Here is a 22,766-nt window from a genome sequence, read left to right as displayed (position 1 = left end):
AAAAACCATTTCTGTTGTCCTAATGATAATTCTTGATTCAATTATTGATTTTTTTTATTTAATCTAAAACCAGTAGTTTTTATTAAATTATTATATAATGTGTGTGAGAGTGAGAGAATGAATTCGCAAATTTTGCAATTAAAATATTCAACAATGAAATTTTTATTTTAAAAAAGGGAGTTTTCATATCCCACACTCTTTTTTTTTTTTCTGCCTCACTAACTAGATTTTCATGAATATGATGAATTTCTTGAGTGCAAATGACTAACGAATAAATTACTTCGCATCCAGCTTGATAAATGAGGCCTGAAGAGATTGGAGAGGAATCAGGGGAAGCCTTATTATCTGAGGGTGCACAAGGTTACTCGAGTTTTAGGATTCCTTCCAAGTTTAAATGGCAGCAGTAACCAACTCCAGAGCCAACCATGCTCATGTAGTCTCTTCATGAAACAAATGGCTAAGATGCTCAGCGGTTTTATTTGGGTTCCACCTTATTATTTGGTGTGTTATTTTTAAAAAAGACCTTAAAAAGCTCATTACTTCAAACTTCATCCCTGTTCTTGTAGTCAAATAATGCCGCTTATTTATTTATAAAAATTTCTTGATGGCTCATGGGGCTGTGATATGAATAATTTATGAGGACAAAGTAATTGCTTGTCCTTTGACTTCTGCATTAACGTTGCAAATAGTATTCATTTCAACAAAGGAAAGAAATATTCAAATGAAGATTGATGTCCAATTTAGGTTTTCTAAAATGAGTTACAAAGGAATTTTCTTATTTTTACTTTGTAATTTGCATACTCTATCATTTACATTAAATTCTTTTTCCCTTTGTACTTATTCTTTCATCTTCTTTTTACTATGTATTCTTTGTTGTCCTGCTGTAGAATTTTGAGATTTGTTCATGTATTTATTCGTTTACAACAAATAGGCATTCTGCGGAATTTGTTCCAAGCATGAAGGTCTTAATATGTCTACTCCTGTTTTTGCAGGCTCTGCCAAGAGGAACTTCAGTCCTTTCTGGTTCTCAGTGGAACCCTCAGATACATTGGCTGTAAGGGGATCTCCTGCGCTACTCAACTGCTCCGTCAACAGTGAACTCCCTGTTAAGGTGCACTGGAAGAAAGATGGGGTTTTGCTCAACCCGGATGATCGCAGGCAGGTCCTGTTCGACGGCTCGTTGCTCATCAGCTCCGTCATGCACTCCAAACACAACAAACCTGACGAGGGTGTTTACCAGTGCGTGGCTACCATTGAGAACCTGGGCACGATCAGCAGCCGTACAGCCAGACTCAATGTAGCAGGTGAGGAGATGCTCCGTAAATCTCAGAAGGCATAATGAGTTAAGGTTGTGTCGATTAGATTTAGAGGTTGTCGTGATTCCATTGCTCGTATTGACAAGTGTTTTTTCTTCTCTTTAATCTCATCACTCTGACAATCATGCGACCTTTTGCATTACTGTTTAGTCCAAACCCTTAAAACAAAAAAACCAATTTATCTGCATTCCTTTCTCCCACTTATCAATGCCATCATTGTTCAGTGTAGGTTGCTGTTCAATAAGGCATGGCGGTGTGTCCTTTCTCGTATAGCTCCATTGTAAATGTTGTCAGAGTGTGTTTATTCAGCCCTGTGGTGCTACTGCCTTTATTATGGGCAGCATGAGGCAGAATGAAAGTGACCCTGTTTGGTTTCTGGGAGCCAGGCAGCAGGGATTATAAGGAGTTTGATTTAAATCTTAACCTGATATTTAATTTGTGTTCCACCAAAGCCCTTCCACATTTTTAGCAGGCCATATAGGCGCTTTGCCGTCCCTCATTCAAAGACTTTGGAATAATGGCTCCAAAATAATCATGGGACAAAAAGTTTCTGGAAGTAGTGCCATAAGTTGGTTTTCGTGGGTGATTAGTGTTGTGTGAACAAGGTTTTTCAAAACTTGATAGAAACGCCAGTACAATGTTTGAGTAGATGCGTTTTGTGAAATGCATTTGAAAGGTACGCATGAGAGGCAGTATAGTCAAAACCTAATGATTTCATTTATGAGAAGCAAAGATCAATGTTTTTGCTTTGCAGTAGGCATTTGGGTTTGAGATCAAAGAATGAACATGATGTATCAGGATCTCAGCTTTAATTTCTTGAATTTTGCATCCAGATGTGTTAAAAAATGAATAAAAAATTAAATAAAAACTTTTGTTTGAACCCACACGCTTTTTAAGAGATCAAAACTATTGGAAGATGTGACTTGACAGGTCTTTCTTGTTCAAGTGCTTCCGGTTAAATTGAATCCTGTTAAAAGTGAAATGAAAGCTGATCTATCTGATCTCTGTCTATCTAAACTATGATCTGTCTATATCTTTTGATCTCAAATCCAAGTGTCTTTACTGTATAGCAAAAACATATAAATTAGCCTTGATATCCCAATTCTTTTGGAGGGAACAGTCACAGTGTGACACAGTTTGCACAGTTTTAATGAAATGTGATCTAAGGATGTCCTTTCTTTTTTTCTTTCGTTCTTTTTTTCGTTCTTTCTTGATTTCAGTAAGCATTTATTTTTTTCTTTTACCACCATGGTGAGCAAAACAGTGTTTCAGGTCGCACAGAATGTCTGGTCTTGAGGTGGATGAATGTTTGGTGAGGTTTCTCCAATATTTAATAATTTCAAATATAATAATGTGTCAGAGTTGTATATGAATTGCAGTACATTTAGGGACGTAAACAATAATCAGTTTCTCTGATGCATAGTGATTGTTCTTTGACGTGAAAGCCATTAAATTTTTATGAAAAGTTTGTTTATGCACGCATGCATATAAATGTGTGTGTGTGTGCGCGTGTGTTATGAGAGATAAAGAAACCCCGAGGCATACAACCTCCTGCCCAGGAAAAAAATGGGTTGTATACATATTAAATTTTGTTTCCTTCTCAGCTTGTCATCATGACTTCCAAAGTGAATTTATTTATGCGATTTATTCATCAAGTGCTTTGTCAGCTTGGACATGCACAGTGCATTTGAATACATCCTGCTCCTAAAAGGCCAAGCAGTCACCTTCTTAATGGAAGGGAGGATCTCATTGTCATGAGTAATATTATCTTAGAACACACACACACACACACACACGTACGTTCTAGTTTATATGATCATGTATACACACAAAGCATGTGACACACATCAGTGCTTCAAAAGATATTATTAATCGCATCTTTTCCTTGGAAATTTTCTGCTCTGTATCTTTCATGTATTTGTAATTGTTTTTTTAATCTCTAACCCCCTGCCCCCAGTTTTGTTTTGTTTTGTTGTGCACACATACACATGATTTTTCTTATTATTTTTTTACTTTTTACTTACTAAGTTTTAAAACATTTTTTGTCAGGACTGTTTATTTAATCATTCATTTAATTATTAGATTTTTTTTGCCCTTAAATTTTTCCCCTTTCCTTTTTTTTATAAATGAAAAAGAAAAAAAAAGTAATTACATAAATTAAAGTATTAGTGATGTAATGAAATAACAATATTAAGTGCAAATTGTTTTATTAGCAAAAACATTCTTTTGTCTATTTCTTTCTTTTAGTTTTGTTCCCTCCATTTATTTCTCACTCTTTTAGCTTTTTTACTGTATATCAAATGAAATGCGTAATATCCTCCATAAAATTAAGGGGTGACGTGTGTGTGTGTGTGTGTATATGTATATGTTTATATGTGTATATGAGTATATATATGTTTATATATATATATATATATATATATATATATATATATATATATATATATATATATATATATATATATATAAAATATATGTATGAAAATGAAGCTTTCTGCACTTCTCTCTTACCTGTTCAAAGATAAATTCTGCCTCGTCTTCAGCCAAACGAGACTATTTGTATGCGGTGGGCGTCTGAGCGAGATGATAGCTCAGAGATTGAGGTGTAGGGAATGAGAGCTGGATTCGAGAGCAATGCTAAAGAGAAAACACACCTGTCTTTGTTCCCTCTGCTCTGCGTGGAGTAGGGCATGATTTCTTCACGTCAAATCTGCTTGGATAAGCTCGAGCTCACCCGCTCTTTTTTGGTCAGCAGACTCTGCTGCAGTGTTCCCTTCATTTGTAGTCTGGGGAACTGAAGAGCTAGGGGTTTTTACCTCTGTTATTGATGGACCGCTACACACGCGACATATACAATTCTTGAGGGACCGGTGTTAAACGTCGGTTTATTAAAACACGAGAAATCCATTTGCGGTTCTCGTGCATGGAATCGGGCCACAGATACAATTACAAGTGACAAATTTTAAGAGCTGTTCTTCAAGCTGAATATCTGTGACACCATCAAAGACTAAATCCAGTGATCCTAAACCTGGATAATGCTTTCGTGAGTAGAGGCTATGTGAGCTAAAACAAACTTGCGAAAGCCTGGGACGTTCATGCAGTTTTAAAACGTTTGTTGGCTGTTCATTTAACGTTTATTTCCTTGTTCAGTTATTGTTTTGATACATCGGAGTTTGTATAAGACCAGGAGATTTGGATGTATTTTTAGCTAGATTCATAGTTGCAGACTAAAACTGCAATTTGTAATTGTTATATAATGGCATAATGTTATGTGCTTTTAGCTTTGGGGAATATTTTTGGGGAATAAACACACGAGTGTAATGATCGGGGTGTGCAAACTTTTGGCCATGTATTTTATATGTCTACTTTTGTTTTGGAGAATGGCTTTTGAGAATCTCCCCTGGCCGTACTTGTGCAGACAGTGTGCTTTTTAAAATTTTGCAGGTTTATGAAACCTTTTGGGACTGAAATATAAACCAGTTTATAGTTTTGCCCTGTAGAAAGAGTCCAGGGGGTGGTACATGGTGCTAGCCTCTTCCCTCCTGCCCCTGCACTCGACCGCAAAACTATGTACATGTGATAGAGGTTTATCCTAGCCGTTTCTTTTTCCGCTTCTCTTCTCTTGCACACAACCTTTGCTTGGGCAGGGAGCATATCTGTTCCCCAATCTGCCTGCGTTTCTGTCAATCACTGTGTTTCATTTCCCACTCCCGCTTCTCCACACACGCTAGCTTTTTATCCTCCTCGATTTTACACTGCCACGCATGCCGCAGCACAGAGACTCCACCACCAACACAACAGGAAACAGCAATGAATTTCAAATGTTGCTGCTCCCAGAGGCTGTCAGATTTCTATGCGGGTCATTTTACAAAAAATAAAACCATATTGCGAATGTTCAAAGTGTTATATCAAAGTTTTGCATGAGATTGCCAAGGGTTTAGCAATGCATTCACGCTTGAGACATCTAGATGAGGCCAGTCAGAGCTGAATCAGTGTTTGAGACATTTGATGTTCTTTTTTTTTTTTCCCCCCCACTTTATGTGGAATCAGTCTTAGAGCTTTACCATGAGCTACATGAGTCTTGCTCCAGTATACACCAGCTGTGTTTGTATCTTTTAAATTTAGGCTCCTGCACCAACATGGATAATGTATGAATGTTTTTGGAAAAGCTAAGGATGCTCTGTTGTCCGACTTTAAACACCAGAGTGAAAATATGTCGAAACAAATTTATAGAGTTTGTAGATTTTTAAAGTGCGGTTGAAATGACATGTTCACCAATTACATGTTGACGTTTATCTGTTTATCTGAAGGCTCCTGTTTGGTATGCTATTACACTTTTTTATTACACTTAGCTAGCAAGAGGTTCGATCTAACAGATTCCATAACCATAGTTAATAAATAAATTAATAATTAATAAAATGTCTATTAGCTTCAAACCAAACACAAGAAAAAAAATTATATACAATTTAAAAAAAGCAATATCCTTTTATTCGCTTGACCAATTACACTTGTATGTCCTCAAAAATTGCTTTGAGACAATAGAAATTACCGTAATTTCCGGACTATTAAGCGCACCCATATATAAGCCGCACCCACTGAATTTGACAAAGATTTTTATTTTGAACATAAATAAGCCGCACCTGTCTATAAGCCTGTCTACACTAAAACTAATGAACTTTACACAGGCTTTAACGAAAGACAGTGTCTGTTACACGGTGTAACAGGTGAAATATGTTGTGGCTCCTTTAAGAGCATAGCGGCATTTTGGGAATAGCCTGCCGCCACATTTTTCCGCTATTACTGCATGTGTGCAAGACCGAGGAATATGTCCTTATTTTCTGATGCTCATTTCTAAGTTTCTTTGACTAACCCGTAACGCTGTTGCCAACGTTCTCACGTTTCATTGCGTTTTTTTATATCTTATACAAACATAACTTTCAATCAGTTCTTTCTACTGCATGCCATGTTTAAGAGGTAAAGGAGATTACTAAGAGATGCTAAGAGATTATTAGTTTTTATGTAAATGTATTTAATCAGTTATTGTATGTTATGGACAGACCTTAGTGTTTCTTGCATTCAGCCACATCCCATGGGTTTTCCCAGACCATGCCACACATTACAATGCAGACATTCAGTCTAAAAACATTAAGAAAAAAACAGAATGATATATTGAATCCGAGCAACCTAAATGACAGCCCTTTGAATGTGTAGAGCACGGACAAGAACAGAACACACAGTTTTCTTGTTCGTCAATTACGGCCAATAAAGGATTCCACTGACCTCAGCGAGACTGGAGCAGCCGGTGATTGCGAACATTCCGAGGCTTTTCTTTGGACACACTCCACTGCCTGTGTTGTGCGTTTCAGCCGTGTGGTTTGCTGGCAGAATTTGGAGTTTGTAGCCTCTCTGTCTTTCTGCTTCAGTATGCATAAACAGAGCCGAGATTGGCCTCGTGTCAGAAGCGCATGCTAGAAGAGAAATCTTAAACTGTTGATCTCATGCTCAGATCTGTAATGTTTAGAATTGAATCCAGAGGCCTGCTGTTTGGCTAAAGCAGGTTTTCTGTTATGCCTTGACTTGATTCATGCACACACACACACACACACACACACACACACACACACACACACTACATCTTAACTGCATTAGGTGACACAAAAACAGCTTTCTACAATACGTAGTATAAACCCGCCATTTCTATTAGCAAGCCTAAGCACATTTCAGAGTTTCAGTCCGTTATAAATTTCTTAGTCTTTTTGCATGAAGTGCTGTGTGGATACAAATGCAGCATTTGACAGATTTATTGTTTTGGTCTTGGAAGGAGCTAGAACAGATGCTCAATGTATTGTGTGGCTTTGGCTTCAGAACTGCAGGTTTGTTTCAAAGACTGACAGTAATTGCTTTATTTGTAGCTTCAAGGCTGTAAAATTTGATAGCCGATCTTACTGCAGAGACAGGGCACATAGTAAAATGCTACTATGTGGAAAAAAGTAAGATGTATAAGCAACTCAAACATCTTTGACTATCTGCCCATAATTTTCAATAGTTGTAATGTAGACCAAAGAATATACAATATATATATTCTTATATATATGTATTTATTATATACATATTATACATATTATATGTATATATAATATATGTAGGCCAAAGAATATATATATATATATATATATATATATATATATATATATATATATATATATATATATATATATATATATATATATATATATATATATATATATATATATATATATATATATATATATAATATCTCAAGAAACCATAAACAGCAGAATATTTCAAAAAGAACACTACATATCAATATTGTAAGGAGAGATTTAACATTTAATGAGACTCCGATGTCAGTGCTATGTTTTCACCACATGTATAGTCTACAGGATCGGATAGATGTGTTTTAGCTTGTGTGTCTGTCTGTCTGTCTGTCTGTCTACCAACTTTTAATAGATGGAACCAACATTTTTCAGACATTCCACAACATTATCTCACACGCATAACAAAATGCTATTCTATCATTAATTGGAAAATAATTACCAAATTGATGTGCTGTTAGAAATAAAATATCCTAGTACTAGAACATTATATTATTATATATTATAATAATATTAATGGTTGTAATAATAAAATGATCAACCTCGATGTGGCCCTGTTTGCATTAGGCCACGTCACAGCACTCCTCCGCTGATTATTTTCTTATAAGATGTCTGTAAATTAATTATTTATTTATTTGATTATTTATTTTTCCACTTATTTTGCTTTTTTTTTTTTTTTAAGTGTGTGCGCAAACGTGTTACTGTTTCTGCTAATTAAAATGTCATGAAGGTTCCATGCTCCAACAGTGGCACTGCCATTTTGAATAATGGTACAGTGATAGTGATTTATGTTTCTGTAATTACAGACTGTTTTACTGAGTACATATTCTGGCAAGCCAGAACCCAGATAGCATTTGAATGATCAGCTGTGTCCCATCCAACTGAATATTGAGCTAATGTTTAAATGAGACACATTAATTACATGATTGAAAGCTTTTTGTGTGCCATATTCTCTGATTTCAAACCACTTGAGGCATAATTCTTTTGTTATTCTCAGGCTTTGGAAACTCTGGCTGGGGATGCAGAGTGGGCTTTGGAAATATTTCTGTCAATCATTTAATATTGCATTTTGCAAGTTATTTATAATCCCACATATTACCTGAGCAGTTTTTTTCCCATTTGCTTTTTGATGTGACTGCTGTGCAGATGGACACAGAGCTTGACTGAACTCCCATAGGATTTAGCATCCTGCAGTCGTCATTTGTGTACGGAGCAACAGATCTGCATAACAAAGAGGACTATTCTCTGTGCTGGGTATTATTTATAGTGTGGGTCTCCCACAAGCACTGGACCTTCTTCCTCTTTTACTTTTCATAGCAATGCACTGTCAGACTCTTATTTAGAAAACTTTGACCCGTGAGGTGCACTCTAACTCGCCTCTCAAGAGAAATATCTCCTCCTTAGCAATCTTTAATTGAAATGACAGAAGTTGCTTCAGGGATGTCAGCTGGGCTCTGAAATGAAATGTTTTTTGAATGAATTCATTTCTTGGAATGAATGCATTTTAAGCATATTTCAAATGGCAAAAAAACGTGTGTAGGCTGCATGACCAGAAAAATCCAGATGTGCTTATGTAATATAACTACATACTATTGATAGCAGTGGTGGATAAAGTACAACATTCCCACATTGGAGCAAATGTAAAGTACAAGTGCCCTCTTGAAGTGTGCCTAAAGGTTCTTTTATATTTCTACTTGAGTAAAATTACTGTCTTTGAAATGTACTTAAGAACCAAAGGGATTGTAGATGTACTGATTATGATAATTATCTTTTAATCATTTATGTAATTTAGTGTTCCATTCTCCTGTGCATCATACCTTTTTTTTTTTTTTTTAAAGGAGTTTGTTAGACATACCGTACAGTGATAGAACCCTTACTACAGCAAAAATACAACAAGTACAGATACTCGATAAAATATAGTTCAGTGCAGTAACAAAGTAAAAACACTTTCTTATAAGTAGGTGGCTATAACAGCAAACTTAAATCTTTGCTCTTGGTAGAGGTTTTTCTGCTCTGTTAAACAAAAGTTACTAGAAGGTACTGGTAATAAAGCTTTGAAAGAAATTGTAATAAACAATTATCATGGCGTTTTAAAGACCAACCCTTAGAATGCAAAAAAGGAAAGTGCCAAAAATGAATGTAAAAGCTAAATAAATAAATAAAAATCTCTATAAACATTTTAATATTCATACAAAACAAGTTTTTGAAATATTTTCTTTTATTTGTAATAAATAATAAAAGGCCAGGATTCATCAAGGAAACGATGAACAGATCACAATTTGTTGATGAACTTTAATTGAGCATGTCACTGATTGAGGTGAATGCTATAGGATATGGCTGCACTTTTAATGAGCTGAAGCAGGAAGTAACCTAATCCATCGTCATTTAGTCTAAAGACAATGTTGAGAATTGTTCGAGAGTTGAGACTCCAGTTTACATTGCGTTGCTTTTTGGATATAAGAAATATGTGCTGTAGGAATGGGTAGTTGTTTAGATGTTTAAATGCATTGTTCTGTTTCTAACAACATGCTAACATCTCTTCTGTTGTGATGAAACATCTTGTAATCACAGTTGCTGAAACTCTTTTTTTAATTTCTAGTCGATTAAAATTTAATTGCATTTGTTTTATTTTAATTGTGTAACACTTTTTTTTGTTTTGTCTACTACTACTGTTGTGAGCAGGACAGAATGGTCAGGACAAAGAGTCCGTGCATGACTCCTTGTACAGCACCAGCAGTTTGATCACATGAAATACTGTATGTGTTTAGCTCAGCTCAGCTTAGGTCTGGTGACAGCCATGACATGTAAATTACAGGCTAAAGAAAGACTTATCACATGTCATTAGAGCGGAAGGCAAGAGCTGAAACATGAGCCAGACTTTAGAAGAAAACGTCCTTTGCTTCGTTCTTTTGTCTGGTCAAGGTCATATGCGTTCTTTTAACCTTGTTTCAACATGCTCCTAACTTTAATGGATATTGGGGGGGGGTTCGGTGGGGGTTAGGGTGTCGGCCTGGATTCTGAAGTCTGCCCTGACTGAGCTTTCACCTCACACAAAAAGAGGACAGAGGTAAGAGGCGGGACCATTGTTCTTTCTGGCAGCATCAAATAGCCTCGCAGCGTGCTACTGGGTGTCACATTTATTCTCTTTCCCACCCTCTTTTCCACAGAATGTGTTAGCTTTTCAACCCCTCTAATATTACAGTATCTGGCTCATACTCATGTTTTTTTTTTTTTTTTATCTGCCCATTTCTTTTTTTGTGCCGACTTTATTGATTCGTCTCTGCTGTCATATGAGTCAAAAGGATTTGAGTTGGACTTGTTTGTTCCATTTGTTAGTGTTTAGTAAGGCGGCTCTTTAATGTATGCATTGCTGCACTCTTGCAAAGAAAGACTCGATCTGGGCCCCAGTCTGTGTGTCAGTCAAAACTAATAAAAGCAGGGCAGTCCACGTTGCCATGTTACAGGATTTTTGCCTTTCTCTCGGGAGCAGCAGGGGGCGGTCAGTTGGACGAAGTAAACCAGACGTCCATTTTTATCAGGCCATATGAAACAAATCGTGTTGTAGAGTTCTCCAGCATGTCAGGGCCTGGCCAGAATGAGTGCTGCGAAGCACTAAATGAACAGAATGGTAGGGTTTTCAGGGGCAACGCTCAGGCTCTGAGCCGAAGTAGTTTCCTTGCTTCACTGAACTGGCCTGAACTCTCTATGCCAGTGCCCTGGGGAGACTGGAGGCATTCCCATCTTCACTCATAGCAGCCACTGAAATTCTTTGCAAAAGTGTCAGCTCCATAGACATATAGATTGAGATCAGGACCATGAACAGAGATGCAAAATGATACCCAGTCTTTTGATTATTTTTTTAAACTGAGCTATTCTGTGATCAGAGTGCTGTAGCATTTTACACCTCACAGCAGGGGAAATAGTCAAACTTATGAGATGGGATTGTATTGGCAAAATATATTTGAGACCACTGAGTATGGGATATTAGAACCATATTTGCAAAAAAACTAAACCCTCTGTCTAACATGGGGCTGTTTTAATTTTTTTTTTTTTTTTTTTAAGCAGCATGGAATTTACATTAAAGTTTCAGAGGAGAATAAAATTGCTGTGGTAACACATGATACACATGGCACTAATAGCTTTGTTGATGGGACACAATAGTCTGTGCAGATCAGCTTGCCCTGAGGGAGAAGAGGAAGGTGGTAGCAGTTTTCACACAGGGATGGCTTTCGCACTTGTTTCACACTTAGCGCTTTTGCAGGTGTCCTGTCTAACGAACATTATTATTCACATTTTAAGTGAAAGAGAAAGGCTAGCTGGCAGGAAGCTCAGCTGCTCCTCTGTTGCCGTCTGTTAAACCGGCATGTCTGTCACCCCTGGCTGCACTTCACCTCTCCTTGGCCTTCCCTTCTTTCTAGTCCACCAGTTAGCTAGGAGGCCCATTGCTGCCTTTTGTCTCGCCTCTCAGCCAACTAACTTCTCAGAGATTGCCAGTCTATCAAGAAGATCTCCATCATCAGAGGTCTTGAACCAATTCAGGAAGCTGTATGTTCATTTGAAGGATCACAAATCATCTTTTGATCTGGCAACAAAAAAGGATGTACAATATGTTTTTGTTTGGAAAAAGTCTGTCAAAGAGAATTAGAGTTTCTTTTTGTATTTCCTGTGAAATCTGTATTGCTTGGCAATTTGTTGCTCTTTGATCGGCGTGTCAATGAGCAAGAAGTCCCTTTCCAACATCCACATTCCATGAGTAGTACAAACAGATCAGATACAGCATGAGGTCACTTTTAGAGCCAAAAAGACCCTTGCATGTATTACAGCTCAGATTCACTACTCTCCAGATGTGGACAGCCATGGTGACAGTGATGCATAGTTGTTGCCAACTGGACAGAGTGTGTGTATGTGTGTAATTGAGGGAGTATAGGGCTTGCGTGCAATGCTTGTACGATTCAATTATGCTTGTGCACGGATGTGGTTTTGGTAGAGGACACAGCCTCCTATAAAAGTTTTCCCTCTCATCAGTTTGAGGTTTTGTGCATTCGAGACATTGTATACTCCTGCTTCGCCGTGGCTTCACACATTATCTGAGTATACTTCTTTGACTTGTGGTGTGGAGTGATTCCATTCGACCATCTGTCTTTTCTCCAACATTCTTCTGACTTGCTTTTGTTCTTATTTAGCTTGATTAGGTAGCTGAGAACAGCCTGAACTCTTTACATATGGAAATGGTGGAGTTAGAGGTACAGGGAGAAACGAGGAAACGATTAGGTCTGATATGCCCCATCTGCAATAATGATGCCTGCTTCACCTGATCTCAAGTGAATCTGTGTAATTTGGCATACAATAAAAATACAATAAAATAGAATCAGCAAAATCAAAACTCTAATCGATTGGTGTTAATGAAACAGAATTCCCTCCAGTGTGTAAGATGGGGACTCAGGGACACTAGCACATACACATGTTTTTGGGAACATCATTATCTGCAGAAATAGAGATCAATCTAATGATTTTTTTCTCTGGTGATGCCTGGATGTTTTGTAAAGACAGTGTATGTCTTTAACAACACCCCTCCCCCCACCCCTTCTATTAGTATTATCTAGTTCTTATCTTATAATAACTAATTATTAAAGGTAAAAATTAAATTGTTGGATGTTTCCTCAGCTTTGTTTTTTACTTTAAAAAAACAATCTATTTGGACATGTTAAACCTCAACCAGTACATGCACACTGTTTTAATCTGGTGAAAATGTGCAAAAAAATGTTTATACTTTTGCTTTTAGTTCAATTTTAGTTTAGCACACACATCAAATACATCTACACGTGATGTACTTTATATTAATGGCATTTCATAGAACGTATAGCTAACCTTGCATCTATTACAACTTATGAATTCCTTCCAGTTACAGGGAAATGCCAGTTGAACAATGAAATCTGTGCACATAAGTAAAGCAAACACTTATCTATTTTTTTTAATTGATCCTTGCATGTCAATTGCAGTGCTGACCTTAACATGCTTGCCATTCAAATTACCACGTGTTTTTTCCACAGTCATTTTATTTCCTTGGTTTCCATGGTAACAGATCTAACTCGAACAGTTTTTTTTTTTTTGTCGTGCTGAAGCACTTGCGTTTGTGGCCTCCCTGCCGCTCCTCTTCCTTCGGGCCCTGAAAGCTGTTCTCTACTTCCCCTCATGGAGACAAACATTCATATTAAGTGGCTCATCTACCAGCTGAGGTGCTTGCCTTTGTCTAGACGACCCGATTGAATGATATTTCAATTTAATTTGTTTGCCTCCATTGCTGCTACAGTACTGAGGATTGAGTGTTCTCGGCCTGAGTGGAATTATACGTTCAGCATGCAGCTGAGGGTGGCCTCGGCGCAGCCTGCTGCGGATCAGTGGGGCGTACCGGATGTTTGAACAGGATACTGCAGGTTTATTATGTAAACTCGACAATGAGCTGAATCTTTTAATAAACACACACAAGACTTTTTGGCCATGGCCTAAAAAGCAGCTGGTTTTGCTTTGTAGGCTTTATGTTTATGCTAGCTAGGAACTCAACATCTGTGCTGTGCAATCAGAGCTGTTTTCCTTGCACATATTAAAAACAAATGATGAGTTTTCAACATTGGCATTAGTCATGGTATAAGAACACAAACAGGAAAAAAGTTCTAGCACATTAAGATTTTGAGCTTTGGTGGGATGCTTTAAAGCAGGGCTTATATATCGATATGATGCCATTAACATTTTTGAACAGTATAATGGGTATCTTTTGTACTTTTCTAACAGAAGTGCATTCTGCTGGATTGGTTTGTGACCTGTCTAAGGAACTAATGTTTTTGCTGAAATTTTATAAGCAATCATAAATAGCATGATAGCATAATATAGCATGATTAGCATAATAGCATGATAAATAGAGATAGGCACGGGGACCGAAACTTAATTGCAATTGCACTGATTGGAGAGGCTTGTGCTGTCCAATAAATGTTTAATTTTAGCAATTTTCTGTATGACATCCTATTAATGAACTGTTTGATTTTTATGAGATGAAGAAAAGGAAAAAAGAAAATCGGCCAAACAATCGGCATCATATATCGGTCACCGGTCGCCCTCATTTCTAAATATCGGCATCAGCCAGAGAAAAACTTGTATTGGTCGACCTCTAGTTCAAAGCCATTATCATGGTTTTAAAGCGGTACCATACACAGTTAATCCCAAGTGTATTTAGGATACCCATGTGGAATCATCCACAGCAGCAACTGGTTTCCAATTGATAAGAACCTTATCCAGAAGTAGGGATCACATTTATATCAGGACCATGTCTATCTTAACAGAGAGTAGAAAAATAATCCTGCTCTTCTTTGATGTATGCTATAGAATGTCTTAATTGACTCAACATTTTTAATGTATTTTTAATTTTTTTATATGTCTTTCTTGTATGTGAATATCACAAACGAATGAGGAAATGCAAGTTTTAATGTTTGTAAGACAAAAATGAATAGATCCAGTCAACTGTCAATCTTATGTTCAAGTTTCCACTATAGCTTTTTGGCAAAAAAATTAAAAACAAACAAAAAAAACCTTACACATGAGTAAAACATGAAGTGGGATCCTTAACAAACTCTGCAGTTGAAAAATCTATTGAATCTACTACAATTGGATGAATATGACAAAATAGGATTTTTTGATTTTAATAATGCGGTCTAACAGCGCTCTTGTCTTTTTGCCAGGCGCAGATCAGTTGTCACAGCAAAGTGACAGGTTTATTCTCCTCACAGTGTTTGACAGATTTGAAAATACTTCCAACATGTGTAAATGTTGCCTTAGTAGCAAACCCCGGTGGTGCTAAACAAATGGGTGACAGAGAGAGCGGGATTGACGTTCTCTCTGAAGAAACCGCCGCACGGGAATATTGTGTTTATGCCTGAGCCATGTTATCATTTCACTTTTATTAGGCGCTTTTGGAAAGTGACACGGAATGTAACCCATGGGTACACACTGCCATTTGTCCTCTGGGAAATGTATTGCCACAGTTCAATAGGGAAAATAAAGCACACGATCTACAGGTTTTATTTAAAGCAAAGAAACAACTCGATTGCCATTTGGCTTTTTTGGAAGGAATGAAAATTCATTGTAGCTGTATATGTCTGTTTCATTTACTTTGAGGAAAAGCTTTGAGTGGTTTCTTCTAATCAGATAAAAAAAATCAATGTATTTATTTATTCAATAACTGCTTTTTCCTGGTCAGGGAATGCTGGGCATGAGGCAGGATGAGATGCCCGTCCATCACAGGGCATCATGCAGACATGGCAATGTCTCACATGTAATCCCATGTAGGCACGCGTCATTGTATATCAACGTATTGCTGCAGTTATTAGATTAAGTGGTCATGCAATCCTGATTGTAGAGTCAAAGTAAAGCTGTTGTTTTACTTCTCTTGAGAATTGTTTCTTTGCATATAAATGTTAAACAGATTTTGATCTATAACTGCAATATCATCCATCCACAAGGGAGCTGTCCTGAAGAGTAGATTGTGCAGGTAAGGTAGAACAGTGGCCATTGTGTTGATTTATGTTTCCCTTGTCTTTAAAGCCCCAAACTAATGATATACCTACCTAAGCAGACAGCAAGGGCATTGTTCTTGGTATCTGAACCATCCTGAAAGATGGCTCAGTGTAATCTTCACTTTTCAGATCTCTAGCTGTCACTGGGCAGCGTACACCATCAGCAGCATCTAACAAAAGGCCATTTGAACAAGTCAATAAATCAGCCAGGAGAGGAGCTGTTATGTAAATGTATTTCATTATGCCTGGTTTAATGTCAGAGTTTCTTGTTGTGCAGAAAGGTGGGCTTGACCAAATTGGTGGTTTTATTACTTGGAAGGAGTGGATGACCATAACACAGCATGTAGCCCTGATTACCTGGGACCTGACTGTAACCTAACTGAGATTGAAGGGAATGAGCAATTCCCTTCACAATGCCTTGAGAAAATACACAGTGGCCTATTACCATGCCATTTCGAGCTCCTAATAGAACAAACCCGGCATCCTGCCATAAAATATACAGCAGTGCATGTAAGACTCATGAAATATGCAGCAGGTAGGGAAGGTGACGGTCAGGTCTCAGACTGACTTTCTTATGAACTAGGTCACATCCTGGTTGGTCATTCCCTCACTTGCATTTATATTAATAGAACTATAAGACAATGAAACTTGGAGAGCTCTATAACATGGACTGAAGCCATATTAAGATTGCTCAAACCTGATCATGAATATTGCATGAAGGTAAGCAGGGGGCAACTTAATCTGCTCATTTTAGTGAGTGAGAAAGAAAGGAGGTGGATTTATTGACCCTTGGGAGCTTGGAGGCCCCCCATTCCTGATCTTGTGAGCTTTAACTTCCAGAGCTTTGGCCCTCTGCTGTGTTTTTTCCTTGGACCTTCACAGCAACAGATTTATCCCCTCATAGCCAAGTTTAACGGCTTCAGTAAATCGGGCTCGGCGGAGTCATGCTCATGGGTTTCTGTGCTCGAAAAGCCCACCTCAGAATGGAAGGGGATGTTGGCCACCAGCCTGTAAATATTCTAGAGGTTTTTTAATAGCCATCTGCTTCCTCAAATGACAAGTTAAAGACTATACTGATAGTCCTGGGAGAGGCTGATCATAGCCAATAGGCTTTAGCTCAGCTGGGAAACCAAGAGCTAATAGCGTAATATTTTGCTCAAATGGTATATGTCTTCCTGCAAATTTGGTTGCTGTATCCCATTGCCTCTGCTGGCAGCTTGTGGGGGTTTCTGTTGCATTTGTAAGGGTCTGGTTAAGGCTGTTCACATTATCAATATGCATTGAACAAGTTTTAAAGACTTTTTATTTAATTTAAGATGAGACCAAGGCTGTCCTTGTCAAATTTTCTCTGAATATATCTCTTCTTGTGCCGCATGGTAAACCCTACCATGCAGTGTATCGATAGGACGGCAGAGCAGGCAATGGCATTAATGGCATTATTTGTGAATGTTCAAACTGATCAACTGTTCAATCTCAGAGTGCAGGAACTGCAATAAACTGCTCATGGGCGGCGTATAGAGACACCGCTTAATGATTGTAACAGCAAATTGGTTATTGGTTTATTTAGGATTTAGTTCATCATGCTTTGATTTGAAACAATGGCAGATCCATTTAGAGAACATGCAAGTAGACATGTAACACCAGTGGGTTGTCAAAGTATGCAACATTTGGATTATATGAAACATCCATCCTGACTTGACTCGAAGCAGCTGCTACTCTCCTTCCAGTCCTTGCTAGGCTTCTGTGTGTGTGTCTGACTTTTTTTTTATTTCACTGAGAAGTCTCTTTCAATAATGTGTATTGGGTGAGGCAGATTGCCTCTCTCTGTGGAGTCCTGCTGGTAAACAATGATGTGAGCTGCCTCTAATGCAGTTCACTGCACCGAAATCACTCAAGTGGCAGCCAATAATCTCTGATCGTTTTGTCGATGCACATACACTGAACTTCATCCGAGTGGGAAGGTATGAATGTGAACCCTGATCTGTGAGTGGTCAACAGACCAAGTGTGTGATGTCTTGTATGGTTGTAAGCATTACTTTATATAAAGTGCGCTTTACCTTTCATGGACTTGCTGTGTGCGTGTGTTTGTGTGTGTGGGAGGTCCATCGCCGGATATAGGCTTCATTCCCACACCGCGTCCAAACCGCTGTTAGGAATCATCGCGTAAATGTTTCTCTTGGACCGCCCGGTAGGAAACACTCTGACGGCGGATGAAAATAACAGCAGGCTCAGTGTTCCTGCTGCCTCCAAAAGTCAAGAATGATGCTTGTGGAAGAAGTGTTACAAACCACGTCTGGAAGTTTTTCCCTTTACTTTCCAACATAAAAAGTAATCCAGTCACCCATATTGAGAAGCAGGAAAAACATATGAAAGAAGCTCTTTGCATTTTGTTTATAAAGGGATTTTACAGAGCTTGTCTCCTTGCAGATTTGAGCAAAAGCAGCTGGAGTGGAATTAAATTTATAAAACGTTATCTGTTCATGGAGTGTCAGAAACCCAGGTATTGCAATGACCTTGCTCGTTTGCTCTCTCTCTCTCTCTCTCTCTCTCTCTCTCTCTCTCTCTCTCTCTCTCTCTCTCTCTCTCTGTGTGTGGGGGATCATGAAAGGGCATAAAAAATGAGAAATCTGCACATATTTGCACCCCATCATATGCATAATAAGCAGTGATCTTGTCAATGGATTGTGAATAGTGATTAAGTAGAGGCAATTGCATTAGCTTAGCTGTGGTGCCTGGCACTCCCCCGATGCTAGAATAATGGAGAAGGATGAAGCCGGCTTTCACTCACCGCCTTGACGAATCTGAGCTAATGACCTCCACTGCACAGGACAGAAATACTAGTTCTGTGCAAAACCACTATTCTCACGTCACATCTCATGCTGGACTTGGCTCTGTTCCCAGCTGGAGAGAGATCACCTTTCCGACGTTATTTTAAAGACTTTCTTTGAAATTCCATAGCTGTGCTTCATTTTAGAGGCTCAGTGTGAGACAGATCCTGTGCAACTTCATGCATTACATGACTGTTTTTTTTTTTTTTTCCTTAACTTGCTGCATGTAAATCATTCGGTTCCGTGGTCGTGTGCAGCTTTCCATTAATCAAATAAGTGGATGCTTTTCACAAGTATTACTGATTTGTTTTATGGTCCTCTCAAGGGTAGCATATAACGTTATGAAGTTTGTTTATTTTAAGCTATAGCTTAGGAGTACTTTATGATAAGGGTTATATTTTAAAGGTCATGATACAAAGGACCCCCCCCCCCCAACCCCAACCCCGCACTGTTTTTGGAGACTGAGGACAAATAAAAAATAGAACTTTTTTAAAAGTGAAATTTAGTTTCCCATAATTAAACTTTACTTATGAGAATTTTGGAGACCCTTGAGACATTTTTACTAAAGTGTGTGTGTGTGTGTGTGTGTGTGTGTGTGTGTGTGTGTGTGTGTGTGTGTGTGTGTGTGTGTGTGTGTGTGTGTGTGTTGGTTTATGCAGTTTTTTTTCATTATTGCATTGACTGCAAACTATTCCATTGAGTACTATACTTGCTGCCCATTATCCTTTTTGTGAATTTTTCATGTATAGCTATAGATGGTTAGAGTGTAATGTATAGAGTATAATAAATATATGTATAGAGTGGGAATTGTGTGTTTGTGCAGTATCAGCAGTGGAATTGTGTTGTTTGTCAGAGAAAGTGGCGATATAGGCACGCTGTTTCTGCAAGCTGCCTTCCCCTATAAAGCCAGAAAAAACAATTAGATGCAACAGCTGTATTCAAAATTGAATAAAATCCATTGAATTAACATGTTTTTCATCCATACTCCTACATCTCTAATTGAAAGTGCTGTGTTTTTGCCAGTGGGAATTAAATCAGCTTCCGTCTACATGACGGGAAAATAATTACTCAGATGTGAAAGAGCGAGAAGCGTGAACAGTCTCATTTGCATGAATTATTATTGTGGGTCTGGTCTTGTAGAGGTGTATCAGAACATGAGAACTCATCTTTTTTTCTACAGTGGTTATTTCCTTTCACTGTAATATCTAAAGTTTTGTGTGTTCTCTGTGTAGGTACACCTCGTTTCTCTGGGCAGCCCGAGGCGGCATCTGTACATCTCGGGGAGAATCAGGTGCTCGGCTGTGAGGTCAATGTGGACTTGGTGAGCTTTATTCACTGGGAGCGTGATAAGGAGTCTGTGTCATTGGACAAGAGAGTTTACACATTACCCAGTGGAGCTCTGGTCATCAGCAATGCTACAGAGGTGGACGCAGGTCTGTACCGGTGTGTGCTGGAAAACGCAGGGCCTACGAAATACAGCGACGAGGCTCAGCTCCAGATCCTGCCAGGTAAGGATTACAAAAGCGAGCACAATGTAATGAGTGATTATAAAAGCAAGTAAATGAAGTTCCTTAAATGGCCATGGTTTGAAACAGAACAGGAACTTTTTTCCCTAAGCAGCCCTCAAGTACCTTCACATCTTTAGATATGTGTATATGTACACACACACATATATATATATATATATATATATATATATATATATATATAGATAGATAGATAGATATAGATAGATAGATATAGATATAGATATAGATATAGATATATATATATATATATATATATATATAAGCTGTTGTGTTGTTTTGTTTGTATCTTAATTAAAAAAATATTAACAGATGAACACATTTTAATTATCATAGCTCCTGCTGTCTGTAAGATTTTGACTGAATTTGTTGTTCTCATCAGATTTTTAGCACTGCGTTTGCAGAACTCTCCCAAGTTCTCTATTGTCCTCCTTTTTTTTTTTTACATGCCAGTAGGTTTACTAGCTTTACTAAATTGTGTTTGTGTGTGTGTTCATGCCCTAGGATAGACTGCCATTTTGTCCATGGTGTATTCCCACCTCCTTGTTCAAGGGATATGCTTTGGCTCCACCGCAGTCCTGATTAGAACGAAGTGTGATGAATGAAGGACGAATTATGCCAGTCCTTAAGTGAAAAAATATTGTAAAAAATATTTCATAAAAACCTTTAAAAGTGCCATTTCCCCTAATTGTTCTTCATGGAAGAAAAGTAGAAAACTAGCCATGTGTTTCCTTGGTTTGCCTTTTCCAGAGCAAAATGCGAGCTATTGATAAAGAGAATGAGATTAGGATCCTGCAGGGAGTGAGTCCTCTACGGGGTTATCAAAGAGAGCAGTGTATTTCATTCTAAACCAAAAGAATTCCTTTGTGGCAGATCTTTCCGCATTCAGTGTTATTTACGGAGGCATTTCAGCTCTGAGAGCTGAGTAAGATATTAGAGGACATAAATCAGACCCAAAAAAAAAAAGCTGTCCGCTAGAGCCGTTATCTCAAAATTTGTGTAGCAAGAGCTTAAATGCGCATTGCCACGTTCCAGCAATGGAAATTGTGATAAGAGAGACGCTTTCCTTTCCAACAAGTTAAACACACTCATGGCATTCGGGCTGGAAAACAAACTAAGACTGATGTTGCTGTTTAAAACCTCAAATGTGAAGGTTTTCCGAAGGTCAGAAGTTCAAGTAGGAGCTATTCTTTCAGCAGTCAAGAGCTTTTGGTCTCTTTGCAGTCCACTTCATCCGTCAAGATCAGAGTGTCTGAAGACGATGAAGTCTTAGTCGTAGATGCTCCTCCCATTTAATGTCAATTGGGGGAAAAAGTTTTTGTTAAATTAAATATAAATGTGAGTAAACTGTAATCAATATATCCATCTGCAGTGTGAACAAAAAGTGATTGGGGGAAAAAATACTTTTTTGTAGTTTAAAATATTGAGCGCTGTTGACCCGTTTTACGATACTGAAGTGGTCGGAATTTCTTTTATTTCATTGTTTGGTGTCTTATTTTATATAATATGTATATATCAAGTAAAAAACAAGCTGTATTTCTTTTTCTTTCAGTTTTAGACAGCATTTTTAGGTATTAAGCTATACATGTTTAATAAGGACGGTTTAATAGTATTTGTGAGCTGTAATAAATTCAACTTGAATTGATTTTGATAATCTGGCCTTTTGATCATGTATTCTATAGTGTACTGTATATGTACTTCAACATATAGTGATTTGAAGTCAACTATGTAGCTGCTATGAAACGTCAAAGAAAACAACAATAAAAAATCAAAAGAATTTTAAAAGCTTTAAAAATGTTATACTATACACACTGTGATCTCAGGACATAGACACAGAGTTTAAAACAGTTTTTGTTGGAAATAGTTAAAGTGCCAGGTTTTAGTGCTGATTTATCCCTAATGAAAGAAAAAACTGTGAAAGATCTATGACGAGGAGAAAACATTGAGAGGATCGAAGCTCAAAAAAGATCTCATCAAATCTCATCACCAATCAGGAATCATTTCTCTTTTTCTCTGCATGCTAGAATGAAGTGCTAAATGTGTTAAAAGGAATTTGACTATTCTTGTTGCTTTTCTGTTCACCTAAACTGGCAAAAACACTGAAAAATCTTTTTTTTTATCATTATTAAATATGCATTCCAAAGTGCATAAATCGAAAATCACAATTTAAGCAACAATAAAAAACAAAACACTGACGATTGTATTTTATTGCACTGCCATTTCCTGTGTGAGATAATTCAGTTTTTTTTATATAGTACTGTCTACAAGCAACACTCGTACATGTTGCAAGAAATCCTTTTTCTTAGTAAAATAATTTTATTGTTTTGGTCTTATTACATTCAGAAAAAAATAGAAGAGTGAATGGATAGTGTAAATAATAACAGGAAATAATCAGATTTGTTACTTGGACATGCAG

General features: G+C 37.6%; 1 protein-coding gene across 8 annotated transcripts in view; it reads left to right on the top strand.

Moving 5' to 3' along the window:
- The window catches only part of neo1a (neogenin 1a), a 113,628-nt gene that overhangs the window by 43,912 nt on the left and 46,950 nt on the right, over window positions 1-22,766 (top strand). For all 8 annotated transcript variants that reach the window (XM_046857498.1, XM_046857496.1, XM_046857495.1 and 5 more), the window contains exons 2-3: window positions 993-1,304; window positions 20,057-20,332. In XM_046857498.1, the coding sequence (XP_046713454.1) occupies window positions 993-1,304; window positions 20,057-20,332 (588 nt within the window). The remainder of the gene's footprint in view (window positions 1-992; window positions 1,305-20,056; window positions 20,333-22,766) is intronic.

This window comes from Silurus meridionalis, chromosome 9, assembly GCF_014805685.1.
Source record: "Silurus meridionalis isolate SWU-2019-XX chromosome 9, ASM1480568v1, whole genome shotgun sequence".
NCBI classification, from domain to species: Eukaryota; Metazoa; Chordata; class Actinopteri; order Siluriformes; family Siluridae; genus Silurus; species Silurus meridionalis.
This window is presented reverse-complemented; position numbering and strand designations above follow the sequence as displayed.